The sequence below is a fragment of the Plecotus auritus genome, assembly GCF_963455305.1.
Source record: "Plecotus auritus genome assembly, chromosome: 8".
NCBI lineage: Eukaryota > Metazoa > Chordata > Mammalia > Chiroptera > Vespertilionidae > Plecotus > Plecotus auritus.
Window position 1 is genome coordinate 42,294,723 of NC_137782.1, and position 13,837 is coordinate 42,308,559.

The window sequence follows — 13,837 nt, forward strand, 5'->3', positions numbered from 1 at the left end:
TGGTCAAGGGCACGTATCTCAATTGCAGGTTTGATCCCCAGCTCTGGTTGAAGTGTGTATGGGAGGTAACCAATCAATGTTTCTCTCTCTCTCTCCCCGCCCCCCCTTCCAACTCTGTCTAAAAATCAATGGGGAAAAAGTATTCTTGGGTGAGGATTTTAAAAAAAGTAAGCTGCTTTTTATTCCTCTTGAAATTACATCTAATGTACTTTAAACATACTGTATTCTCCATGGAGTCCATGATCCATGACCCTTCAATCTTTTTTTTTTTTTTTAATATATTTTATTGATATTTTACAGAGAGGAAGGAAGAGGGATAGAGAGTTAGAAACATCGATTAGAGAGAAACATCGATCAGCTGCCTCTTGCACACCCCCTACTGGGGATGTGCCCGCAACCAAGGTACATGCCCTTGACCGGAATCGAACCTGGGACCTTTCAGTCCGCAGGCCGACGCTCTATCCATTGAGCCAAACCGGTTTTGGCAATGACCCTTCAATCTTATCAGTCTCAAGTTTCTCTTCTAATTCTATCCCAGGAGCATGCTGGTGGGTGGTTGGGATCATCCAAGCTTGTGTGAGGAGCACTGGTGCGTGTGTGGGGAGCACACCTGGAACAACTGCCCCCCCCCAAGGGTATTTTTCCATTGATTTTTAGAGAGGGAAAGACGGTGAGAAATACCGATATTGATTGCCTTCTGCACGAGCCCCAATGAGGGCCTAGGCCAGGGAGAAGCTCTTGACCGGAATTGAACCCGGAACCTTTCAGTTCAGGACCTCTCAGTCCACAGGGCAATGCTCTAGCCACTGAACCAAACTGGCTAGGGCCAACTGTAGTTGATTTTGACTTTTAAATGAAGATTTATATGCAGGAATAATGTTATTTTTTACAATAGAGCCTACAACTGACCCCTTTTGGGGGTGATCAGGTTTATTTTACTTTGGCTCAGAAGGAAGGGAATTGATAATTATTTGAAAGCGTTTCTCCATAACTTAAAAAGATCTAATTGCTAACTGCCTCCAGTGGGATGAGAGGTAAGGGCTACCTCGGGAATCAGCAACGCTTCCGGCTCACTGCCTTCTTGGTTTTCATTTAGTTTGGTTTGGAGAGTGTTGCTATCAGAGCCTGTCTGGACTAGACAGATAAACATTCGTCTTCCATAAACACTGTGACTGGAAATGTTGACTTGATACCATTGTAATAACCGCGTTATTACTTAACAGGAAAGGAGTAAAGGGAAGATAGATAATATAGGCATGCCATTTACACAGCTTTGCTAATTTAACACTCTCCAAGTCTGTTCCCACCTATTGATAGGGGAAGGAGATGGACAAAGGCAGTTTACACGCATGCCCAATAAAGTCTGAGTGACTTGGGAAGGTGCCTGTCAGTCAAATTAGTGTCCAGAATAGCCGTGGCCACTATGAGGGCATGAAACCTGAATATTTAAACTTCTGAACAAAGGAAGTTCCCTCTCTGGCCCTTGCTTCTTCTGCATGCCTGTGCTCCTGCCTCTCCTATTGCAGCGGGCACATTCCCCTGCATTCGCCCATGTGCCTAAGCATTGTGGGCTCCACACAGTGGACTGTTGGACTTGAATTAGCCTGATGCTGAACTGGGCCCAGCTACAACATGGATCAGAATCTCTGGACACTGACCTTGCTTTTGGTTTTGCTGAACTCCCAGCTTTACCTTTTCAGAATTAGGTTAAGGGACATGGGACTTTACAACCCAAGGAATATAACTCCATGCAAACACAGCTTTTTACCACATTTCATTCTCCCAGGGGGGCTTCTGAAAATGCTATTTCAGCAGTACTCCAAGAATCCCATGCCCACTAGTGTCTGGGAAATCTGGCCCACAGATTTTCTGGTAACTAAGTGATGCAGCCATTTAGAGAGCAACTTCTGGTCCTACCTGGTTTGGCTCAGTGGCTAAGAGCATCAGCCTGTGGACTGAAGGGTCCCAGGTTCAATTCCAGTCAAGGGCACATGCCTGGGTTGCAAGCTCAATCCCCAGTAGGAGGTGTGTAGGAGATGTTTCTCTCTCTCCCTCTTCCTTCCTCTCTGAAATCAATTAAAAAAAAAATACATATATATATCCTATCTAATAAAAGAGCAATATGCAAATTCACCATACCTCCGCTACACCCACAAGCCATGCCCACCAGCCAATCAGGAGTGAGTATGCAAATTAACCCAACCAAGATGGCTGCGGCCACAGAGGGAGCAGGAGGCTTGGGTTTCCCCGGCAATGGAGGAAGCCAAGCTTTCCACCTGCCCTGGCCGGCCTAGGCCTCCACTCAAGGCTACAAAGTTTCAATTATAGAAGATAAATTAATCCCAACAAAAATGGCTGTGGCCACTGAGCAAGCAGGAAGCTTGGCTCCGCTCAAGGTTAAAGTTTCAATTATAGAAGATAAATAAATCCCAGATACCAGGGCCTCCGCTTGGGTCGCCGGGGGGCGTGTCCAGCCTGCAAATCACCACAGGCCCCTCATCCAGGCTGTCCCACGCCCCAAGGGAACCCCCACGCTGATCTGGGACACCCTTCAGGGCAAACCAGCCGGCCCCCACCCGTTCACCAGGCCTCTATCCTATCTAATCCTATCTAATAAAAGAATAATATGCAAATTGACCATCACTCCAACACACAAGATGGCTGCCTGCATGTGGTCAAAGATGACTGCTGCCATGTGGACATAAGATGGCCGCCATGCCCTAACCGGTTTGGCTCAGTGGATAGAGCAGCCGTGGGCAAACTACGGCCTGCGGGCCGGATCCGGCTGTTCTATCCGGTTCTCTTGCTCTCCCCTCCGCTCCTTTACTTTGAATTTATATTAGTTCACACAAACACTCCATCCATGCTTTTGTTCCAGCCCTCCGGTCCAGTTTAAGAACCCATTGTGGCCCTCGAGTCAAAAAGTTTGCCCACCCCTGGGATAGAGCGTCGGCCTGTGAACTCAGGGGTCCCAGGTTCGATTCCTGTCAAGGATATGTACTGTGGTTGCGGGCACATCCCCAGTGGGGGGTGTGTGGGAGGCGGCTGATCAATGTTTCTCTCTCATCGATGTTTCTAGCTCTCTCTCCCTCTCCCTTCCTCTCTGTAAAAAGTCAGTGAAATATATTTAAAAAAAAAAATATGGCCGCCACAAGATGGCCAGCAGGGGAGGGCAGTTGGGAGGGACCAGGCCTGCAAGGGAGGGCAGTTGTGGGTGATCAGGCCAGCAGGGGAGAGCAGTTGGGGGTGATCAAGCCTGCAGGGGAGGGCAGTTAGGGGTGACCAGGCTGGCAGAGGAGGGAAGTTGGGGGTGACCGGGCCTGTAGGGAAGGGCAGTTGGGGGGGACCCAGGTCTGCAGGCGAGAGCAGTTGGGGGGGACCAGGCCTGCAGGGGAGTGCAGTTAGGGGCAAACAGGCTGGCAGGGGAGCAGTTAGGCATCAATCAGGCTGGCAGGGGAGTGGTTAGGGGGTGATTAGGCTGGCAGGCAGAAGCAGTTAGGGGCAATCAGGAAGGCAGGCAGGCGAGCAGTTGGGAGCCAGCAGTCCTGGATTGTGAGAGGGATGTCCCAGATTGGAGGGGGTGCAGGTTGGGCTGAGGGACACACCCTCCCCCCCCATGCATGAATTTTGTGCACCGAGCCTCTAGTATAAAATAAATAAAAAGCAACTTTTGCTCAGCTGGTCTGGCTCAGTGGTTGAGTGTCAACCCATGGCCCAAAGAGATCACTGGTTCGATTCCTGGTCAGGGCATATGCCCAGGTTGCAGGCTCAATCCCCAGTGGGTGGCATGCATGAGGCAGGCAGTCGATGTTGATGTTACTCTCTTGTCAATGTTTCTATTTCTCCCTATCCCTTCCTCTCTCTCTAAAAAAATCAATTAAAAAACATACACAAAATCAACTTATACCAGAAAACTACTTATGATCTTTAAAAAAAGAGATCTATATAGAATTTAATTCAGAGAAAAATTTCAATCACACAGCTTACGCTTTTCTTGTGTGATTTACAAAATGGTGTGGATGGATGGAGACGTATTCTGCCATTCAGCAAACATCTTTTTTTTTTTTTTATTGATGCTAAGTGAAAGAAGATGGATGCTGAAGTCCTTATATTGTCTGATTCCACTTATAGGAAACATCCAGAAAAGACAAATCTACAGAGATAGAAGGTAGATTAGTGGTTGGCCATGGTGGGAAGAGGTACTTACTGCAAACAGATAGGTTTGGGGTGGGTGGTTGCTGGAAATGTTCTAATATTAGATTGTGGTGAGGTTGTACAACTTTGTGAATGTGTTTAACAATCAATGAATTATGTACTTTATAAAATATGTTTTTATTGATTTTAGAGAGAGGAAGAGAGAGGGATAGAGAGAAGCATCGATGAGAGAGAATCATTGATCGGCTGCCTCCTACATGCCTCCTCTTGGGGATCAAGCTCAGAAACCTGGGCATGTGACCTGGTTCATGGGTCGATGCTCAACCACTGAGCCACACGGGCCAGGCAGCAAACATCTTTTGTTAAGTGTCAGTTACCTTTGGAATTACAATTACATTCTTATCACATTGCCTGTGTTTTTTTTAAATTTCTAATGTTACTAACATGATTTTTTAACTACTAAAATCAGAACTCAAGTTATGTAGATTATAACTCAAAAAGCAGTTTTTATTTGATCACATTTTCAAGTGTAAGTGCAGGTGTAAGAAAAAAGATTGGAAAGAGGTAAAGATTTACTTACATATGAATTAATGTACAGTTAAATAAACTGGAATCTAAGCTTTCAGTGAATGTACCTGTAATTACTAGAACATTTGTATAGGAAAAATTCAGTTTGTAGAAAAACATAATGTTAAGTGACTTTCATTTTAGTCATATGGAGTCAAGGGGGACTCACCATCAAGGTGAGTGAACAGTGTGCTTCGCATCAATTAGCATCGACATTCCATTACCCGGGTCACAGGTGTCCAGAGAGCTCACTCCTGTCTGTGTTGGAGTAAGCATGGGAAAAGTGTTACATTTAATGTGGAAACAGACAAAGAGCCAGATCTTTTAGAATACATAACAGTAGTTTTTAACATTTTGGGTCATGGACTCTCTTCCCAGTCACCACCCTACCCCCAACAGGAACTTAAGTTTAGGGGGTTTGCAGAATCCACTGAAACCCATGGCATGAGGCCTGACCTAGTGCCACCAACAAGCACAGAGTTAGCCAAGCAGATTACAATTTATTTAGGTATTTCTTTTAATGTAAAAGGCATTAACAGCTTTGAGCAAACATTTAGTTACCTGGCCTTCTATTTTGCTGCTTTAAATAATGACTATATGTGCATCCAAAAATGAAGTCTTGCCTGCCCTGGTAAGTGTGGCTCAGTTGGTTGGAACATTGTCCCTTATATTGAAAGGTGGTGGGTTCAATTCCTAGGCAGGGCACATACCTAGGTTACAGGTTTGATCACCAGCCCGGACACCTTTGGGAGGCAACTGATCAATGTTTCTCTCTCTCTCTCTCTCCCCCCCCCCCCCGCCTCCATCTCTATCTCTCTATCCTTTCCTCTCAAATCAATTTAAAAATATAAAAAAGAGTGAAGTCTTGATACTTAACCATTTAATTTGATGCCTCATATTTAGTGGGTTTGACCAAATTTAAAACCCTGCTGGAGTGCAGGTGATGAAGGGAAGGGACAAAGTTCTCAAACAGCCATCCTGTGCCTGGCGGTGTGCCAACTCAGGATCCTGCAGAAATTGGCCCACTGGTCCCTTCTTTCAGGCACTGGCTTATCACCAATTAGCCCTCAGATGTGGTGGGCTTAGCGTTAGCGTCCAGTAGGCCTAGACAGGACTGCTGGGCAGGTGGCCCTGTCTGATGCAACCTTAATAGGGAAAGGTGTATTTTCACCCTACAGGCAGAATTTCAGAGTGCTCATGAGTAGCAGGATATGGTATAACTATCTTTTCTACTGGAATTCCAGATGTAGATACGATAAGTGAACTAGCTCTGATTTAGCAGGATAGCTACAGATAATTTGCCAGATAATTTAGGATGACAATTGTCAAAGAAATGGGAAAACAAGAAAAACAAAGGCATCTAATTATTATATGCTCATATAGTCAGAATACTATGTCAGTAGAACATGCATACATATCTTAATAAAGTTCTGTATCTCCACATACATCACATGGATATAAATTCAGTCTGAAATCTGAAGCTAAGCATTTATTTGCATCTCAAGATTCAGTACAAAATTACACTGGAAAAGAAATGTTTGCATGGTGGGACTGGGTGGGATCCTCCAGACTCTGGCAATGGGTTGAGGGCTTAATGTAACATTTCTTTTTAAATGGTTCCATGAAATATGGTTTCAAACAGAAACTGGTAGTTATAATCTCCAATGTCTAAATCATGATTTGTGTTTTGATTAAAGATTAATTTGAGGGGTGAGGGTCAATAGATACTTGAGTAAAATTCACTATTATATATATATATATATTTTATTGATTTTTTACAGAGAGGAAGGGAAAGGGGGAGAGAGTTAGAAACATCGATGAGAGAGAAACATCGATCAGCTGCCTCCTGCACACCTCCTACTGGGGATGTGCCCGCAACCAAGGTACATGCCCTTGACCGGAATCGAACCTGGGACCCTTGAGTCCGCAGGCCGACACTCTATCCACTGAGCCAAACCAGTTAGGGCAAAATCCACTATTATATTTAAAATTTTTTTAATTCAAATTTTAAATAAAGTGTTTCATTGAAAATGTATACTTTTAAAGGAAGTATGACAGAGTGTTTGAGTTGGTCAATTTAGAAAGGAGCATTTGTGAAAGGCTTGTTATTCCTGAAGGTTTCTCACGTAGTACAGAGGCAGTAATTCCCACAGTGAACAAATATGGGATTGCATTTCTCAAGATGAAAGCAATCACAAGCTCTGCACAAAGTAAACTTATTTAGTTTCCTAATAATGATCTTACCATTTGTTCTTTAATAGCATCGTTGATCCCGGCTTGCACCATTAAGTCATTTACATTCCTCTGCAAGTCCTGGAGGCGGTTTCCCATTTCTTCCAGTTTCATGTTAAGGAGCCCAGAGCCCATGGCCAGAAAGCCCTGCTTCAACCTGCAGCCCAGCTGGGGGTCTGACACACACCCTGGCCATGCAACTTGTAAGACAGCTGGAGGTCAGTGCAGAGACTTTCCTAAGGTTTTTGTAGGATGTCTCTAGCCTCTGAATGTGAGCTCAGCTCTGAAACTTGGCTTCCCTGCGAGGACACAAAATCAGGGATGTGTGTTACTCTGGTATGTTTAACTATGTCTTAACTCTAATGAGGATGTAAATATAATGGAAATGAACTCAGTTTAACTTTATCATGTCTAAGAATCATTTTTTTCCCATCGGTGGGAACCCAGCTACAGAATCAGAAATTGCAAGTTCCATATGCAAATACTTAGTACACAGTTTTTAAGGAGCTCAAGCAGGGCAGATGTTATCCTTGTCTGAATTTGCTCTAACTGGAAACAAACATTCTATTCTAATTGTGTTTGGATTCATGTCTCAACAAAACAGTGAGCTGCTCAAGTTATAAAACCAAACCAAACAGGTAGGGGAGCCAGGTGTAACACCCTGTGTTGGAGGCCTTCCGTGTTCCGTCTGCCGGTTTCTGAATGCGTGTAGAGTATGACATTACCTAGCAGACCGCCGATTTTTATAGGGCTTGGTGGGAAAGCGCCGCTGGGGAGTCATGTGCAGTGTGTCCACATATTTTATTGCCACACAAAATGGCCCGTTTTGCCGGTCAAGCAGGAAGAAATTACCTGACTGGTAATTACATCAGAATGCAAGGAAATCCGAGGTCAACAATTCTCCACTAAAAAGAGATCCCATGATAATTTAATAGTTCAAAGCATCGCAGTATTTGCTATAAGATGGAAAAGGATATTTCTGAGGTTTAATGTTGCAGTCAGAGCTTGAAAATGTTCTTGAAGTTCCTGAAATAGATTTTCTGCCTGAAAAAAATGAACCATAGGGCAACTGACTGTGTTATAACATTTACTCTTGATATGGGGCATTTTAAGCATCATGGACTAGAACCATCCACATATATAGTTGATTTTTGACAAGGAAAGTCTTTTCAACTAGTAGTGAGGGACATTGAGGACCAAGTACATAACTGACTAAGCAGGCCAGCCCCTACCTCGCACCACACACAGAAACTAACCCAACACGTGAGCACCAGGACTACAGTGTCTGGAAGACAACAGGCAACACTTTAGTCACCCTGGGCTCCTCAGAGCCTTCTCACAGGAGCTGACAGCCTGGACACAGGCGGCCTCTGCCCCCTTACTAGGGGTCTTTAGCTGGGATCAGCATGGCAGGAGTGTCTCATAGAAATGCCACCACTGCCAGAAAGGCAGGCCACCTTTAAGATGTGGCTTCATAGTTTGCAAATGAAATCTCAAGGATTAACTCCACAGAGTAGGGAACCTGCAATCTAGAACCTGCATTTCTGTGTGAAGACTGCTGCCAGCTGCCAGCAGCTGTTTCCTTCCTTCAGAGGGTTTTGCCTTTCTGGGGGAAAAGGTTTAAGTACCAACATCTGACAAATTCTTTTAACAAGACGTAGGAATCAGCCTTTAAATGGTGCTTCCTGGTCTCTGCCAACAGGAGAGGGGTGGGGCACTGCAGGGCTTCAGGCGGGTGCTCTGGCTGCCCCCTACAGTAGAGCACCCGCACGTCCCCACCCCCATCCCTGGCCTGGGACGGGGTGGAGCACCGGGAGGGCCTGGAGGGAGGTGGGGGTCGGGGTCCCCACTCACCAGTTCCCGCAGCGTGCCCCCTGGGTCTTCGTGTCCCTGCGCCTCCATGTGGACTCGGGTGGGCCAGCGGTCTAGGCAGTTCAGGTGGCTCTGGTGGGTCAGCGCCGCCGTGATCCTCTCTGGTACCGGCAGTGGTGGCCTCTGGCAGGGCTCTGGCTGCAGAATGAACACCTGAGAGCCTGGACGAGCTGCAGCCGCCAGCAACTTAGGTGCCAGTGAGTGGTGAATTCCTGGGCGGGGCGCGCCTGCCCCAGTGGGAGACGCAGAAGCTGCAGGGCAGGTCCTGGGAGAAGGCCTGGGAGGGTGGTGGCTTCATCCTGAAGGTCATTGTCATCGTCCCTGGGGCGGAGCTGGGACCCTCTGCAGAGACAAGGCCTTTAGTCTGAGTGGTCTCACAGCTCTGGTTTGCTTTTTTTCATCACTTTGGCGATAAAGGTAGCCATAGATCTAGCACGAACAACTCCTCCCCCTCCTCCCCCTCCTCCTCCTCCTCCTCCTCCTCCTTCTCCTCCTCCTCCTCCTTCCCCTCCTCCTCCTCCTCCTCCTTCCCCTCCTCCTCCTCCAATAATAAAATATACACAACATAAAACGTACCATCTTAGCCATTGTCAAGTGCATAGGTCAGTGGCTTTAGGCACAATCGTTGTGCAGCACTCACCACCGTCCACCCACACAGTTCTTTCATCTTCCCAAACTGAACCTCTGTCCCATTAAACACTCACTCACTCTCCCCCAGGCCCTGGCACCCACTGTCTACTCTGTCTTCATGTGAATATACTTAATGCTACTGAACGGTGCACATAAAAATGGCTAGGATGGCCCTGGCCAGTTAGTGGTTAGAGAGCATCAGCCCTCGTACAAAAGGTCCTGGGTGTGATTCTAGGTCTAGGGCAGGTAACTGGGTGCAGGTTTGATCCCTGGCCCAGGTTGGGGCCTGTCAGTAGGCAACTAATTGATGTTTTTCTCTCACATCTATGTTTCTCTCTCCTTCCCTCTCTCTCTAAAAGTCAATGGAACATAAAAACCCCTACCTGAAACCTATATGTTCATGTTGACCAATGTAACCCCAATCAATTTAATAAATATTTTTAAAAGTCAATGGAAAACATATCCTCAGGTGAGGATTAACCAAAAAGTAAAAGTAAAAATAAATGGTTAAGATGATAAATCTGATGTTATGCATATTTTACTACAATATATCTTTTTAAAAGTACATCTTCCCAGCTAACCTTCTAAACCCTAGGCTAAGAATCCCAGTACCCATGATTCCTTCTCCCTCTCCCTTTGTGTTTTAAAATATTTTTCTCAACTAATCTCTCTCGTCAAATGGGAACCTACTCAAAAATTCTCTGATGACCCTGAGACCCAATCTCTACTGGAGAAATAGGATCTGTCATTTTACACCTAGCACCTGGATGGATGGGTTTTCACCTACGCTGCTAGTTAGGCATCAAATTCTTAGTCCTGCACCTGTAGGCGGCAAATTCATTAATATGGAAGTGAGAATCTCTCAACGGACACCCATTTTGTTAAGAATATTAAGTTTCAGGAACTAGGTTCAGGAACTAGGAACTAGGGAAAGTCCTCTAATGCAACTGCCCTTGGAAATCCACACTGTGAGAATGTTAAGGTGTGCTGTGACGCTGCAGAAAGTAAGTGGTGATTCACTGTGCAGGACATAGAGGGGGAGGAAAAGGGTCTGAGTGAGAAGTGCATATTTGTGGAAGCAAAGACACATAACAATAGCAGAAGCAAAATGTGAGACAAAAGAATTATCCCCACTAACAGCATGGAGGTGGGGGGGTGGGCGGAGGGGGGGCTGTTTCTTAGGATGACTGACTGCCTTTATGCCTCAGAAACATAACAGGGTCTGAACCAAAAGAGACTTTCTCAAGGCCGTGGCACCGGACTGCAGTGACGATCTCCAACTGTGGAGCCCTGCTGCCTGTATTGCTTTGGCCATTTTTGTTCTGCTGGTAACGGGAGGCTCCTTTAGTGCAGAAGTGATCCGGCTGGCTTGTAGCATGGTAAAAGCCCCGAATGCCCCTTCCAGGGCTATACAGGGGTTAAATCAAGAGCTGAGCCAGGTCAGGGAGGCAGTTCTAGAGAATCAGGCAGCAGTATATTATTTGCTGTTGCATCATAACCACGGTTGTGAGGACTTTAAAGGAATGTGCTGTTTTAATCTTTCTGACAATTCTCAGTTGATAGAACATATATCCATGATCCTGCATTTGGTGTATTCCATCCCTGGGAACTGCTTTCAAGGCAGAAGCAGATGTGGTCCAGCAGGATGAGACTCTTCATCTAAAACTAATCTCATAGATATGATATTTTAGAAATAGCAGTGGGGGAATGTTAGGGGCAAAAACAGAATATTGGGGACTTAGCTACTGATACGGAATTTTTGGACTGGAACCCGGATTCTTTGTCTGCCAGAATCGAAGATTGTATCCACGGACAGAAAGTGGTATAGCAAAGGTGGAGATTTATTGAGGAATAAGTACAGACTCCCACATGGGGAGAGGGAAAGAGTCCCACAGAATGGACTCGCAAGTAGGGAGGGGGAAAAGGGTTCCACTGAGTTTCTTTCCCCTATGGCTTATAATGGCTGCAGATCCTGGTGCCTTGATATCCCCTCTGATTGGTCACTAGTCCCTTAGACTGGTTACTATAGTAACTCCTGGGCTCAAAGGTCAAACCTCACATGGGACTTGTGAGGTTCTCCCCACACCCCTCCTTCCCTATTGTTTTCCTATTCCCTTTGGGCTTTTTTCTTCTTCTGAATGAATGGCTTCCTTCTCTTTATTTTGTGAATATAGACCTTTAGCTGTTCCCAGCTTCCTCATTCTATGGAAATATACCTTCTGCTGCTCTGCAGCCCTGTGCTTTCCTCCATGGTCCCCTTAATTTCCAAAATTTCTAATACTTCTTAAACCTGTCCTATTTTACCCCCAAAATTCCTATTTCACTATGGTTATGGGAAATATTTATCAGGCTCTGTTAACCATGACTGCCTTGTGTTGGTTAAAGAAAGGACATTCTGACCTGGCTGGGAATTGTACACCCCCAGAACCTGTGAGTCAACCTTGGACCTGGGAGTCAACCTTGGAATCATTCTCATTCAAGAACTGCCTATTATCATGGAAAGATTAACAACCTTGCTCCTCAAACAATGGAGTCCCACCCAGCCTCCTACTTCCCATGCCGGTAATCCCTACTTTCCGATGTAATCTTTGTCCTACCCTATATAAGCAGCTGGCTTATGGGGGGGCTGCAGAGCAGATTTTTGTGAATGACCTGCTGCTCTCCCATACAGCCAACAGTATTGGAATAAATGCTCATATATGATTTTTAAAAAAGTTTAAGAGATTAAAAGTTTAATGTTGATAGATGAGAACATCATAGTGTGACCAAATGTATGAGTGTCCAAGTAGAGTATATGGGGCATTATCCAAGGCGTCCCTTGAGATAAGCTTAACCTTGCAGGTGTTTGAACATTAAGTAGTTGCTAGCGAAGAGACTACTCTAAGCAAGCAGGATTGAGGGTAGGCATTATTATCTGACCTTATATTGATACTAGAGGCCCGGTGCATGAAATTCATGCAGGGGGGGGTGTGGTGTCCCTCAGCCCAGCTTACATCCTCTCCAATCTGGGACCCCTTGGGGGATGTCCAACTGCCGGTTTAGGCCCGATAGGGATTGGGCCTAAACCGGCAGTCGGATCCCTCTTACAACCCAGTACTGCTGGCTCCTAACCACTCGCCTGCCTGCCGGCCTGATTGCCCCTAACTGCTTCTGCCTGCCAGCCTGATTACCCCCTAACCACGCCCCTGCTGGCCTGATTGCCTGATTGACGCCTAACTGCTCCCCTGCCAGCCTGTTTGCCCCCAACTGCCCTCCCCTGCTGGCCTGATTGCCCCCAACTGCCCTCCCCCACTGGCCTGATCACGCCCCCAACTGCCTTCCCCTGCCAGCCAACTTGTGGCGGCCATCTTGTGATGATGTGAGGGCAGCCATCTTGTGGCGGCCATCTTGTGATGACATCATGCATGACACCACCTAGGCTTTTATTATACAGGATAATTAAGACTGCCGGGATTAGAAGTGACATTAAGGGAGAAACCAAGATGGTGGCATAGGTAAGCACCTAAACTGCTGCCCCGCACAACAATTTCAAAACTACAACTAAAAGATAGAACGGACACCATCCAGAACCACAGGAAAGCTGGCTGAGTGGAAATTCTACAACTAGAAGGAAAGAGGAAATCTCACGGAGAAGGAGCGGCAAAGAGCTGAGGTAGGGAGACACGCGCGCACAGAGATGAAGGGCGGCGGAGTGCCTGGCTGGCTTTCTCTGGAGAGGGAAAGAAGCCCCCAACTGCACTGAACCCCAGTTCCGACTGCAGTGAACCTCAGTTCCAGGCGAAACCCTGTGGACCCAGGCTCATACAGGGGGAGTTTGGACTGTCAGAGAGAAAGGCACATGGAGACTTGGAGACTCGGAGACTCAGGGGAGCCGCGGCGGCAGGTGTCTGGAGGTGTGAGTGCACACAAAGACTGACTGTGGAGGTTGCCACGGGCTGTCCCTGGCGGAGGGGAGTCAGAGGCTCCTGACTGCACTGAACCCCAGTTCCGACTGACTGAACCGCAGATCCGGGCGAGCCCCTGGGGACCCACGCTCTTACCGGGGAAATCTGGACTGTAAGGCGGAAACTCGGGAACTGCGGAAGGCAGAGGTCTGGAGACCCGCGCAAGGGCAGGGCTGACGGGAAGCCAAGACTGTCTGCCCCGCCCTGAGACTCCACCCCTTCCAAGCTGAGCACAAAGGCTTTTGCAATCTGGCAAGGCTAATCCTATAAGGCTGTCTCCAGCACCGAAAATCTCCCAGTGTAGACACAGCTGATCCTCACAGCCAACTGGCCTGCAGGTCAGTTCCTCCCAGTGATACCAACAACAACCAAGACTTAACTACAACAAGGCTGTACACACAGTCCACAAAGGGGTGCACCAAGAGTGTCCACCTCAG

At 46.7% G+C, this 13,837-nt stretch overlaps 1 protein-coding gene across 1 annotated transcript; it reads right to left on the reverse strand.

Annotated features, from left to right (window-relative positions):
* Positions 1 to 3,513: 3,513 nt before the first annotated feature.
* Positions 3,514 to 9,168, reverse strand: HSBP1L1 (heat shock factor binding protein 1 like 1). Its single transcript, XM_080682926.1, has 4 exons — positions 8,809 to 9,168; positions 7,932 to 7,998; positions 6,967 to 7,061; positions 3,514 to 4,980 (listed from the first exon to the last, which is right to left on the reverse strand). The coding sequence occupies exons 1-4, from the start codon at positions 8,854 to 8,856 to the stop codon at positions 4,894 to 4,896; spliced, it is 297 nt and encodes a 98-aa protein (XP_080539052.1). The 5' UTR covers positions 8,857 to 9,168; the 3' UTR covers positions 3,514 to 4,893.
* Positions 9,169 to 13,837: the final 4,669 nt, after the last annotated feature.

Excerpts from the sequence above, each read along its gene's own strand:
- HSBP1L1 (XM_080682926.1), bottom strand. The coding sequence starts at position 8,856 with ATGGAGGCGCAGGGACACGAAGACCCAGGGGGCACGCTGCGGGAACTG. Across the intron at positions 7,999-8,808 it reads GGGGCACGCTGCGGGAACTG|GCAGAAAATCTATTTCAGGA; the intron begins GTGAGTGGGGAC and ends CATTTTTTTCAG. Across the intron at positions 7,062-7,931 it reads TGCAACATTAAACCTCAGAA|TGGAAGAAATGGGAAACCGC; the intron begins ATATCCTTTTCC and ends TTAACATGAAAC.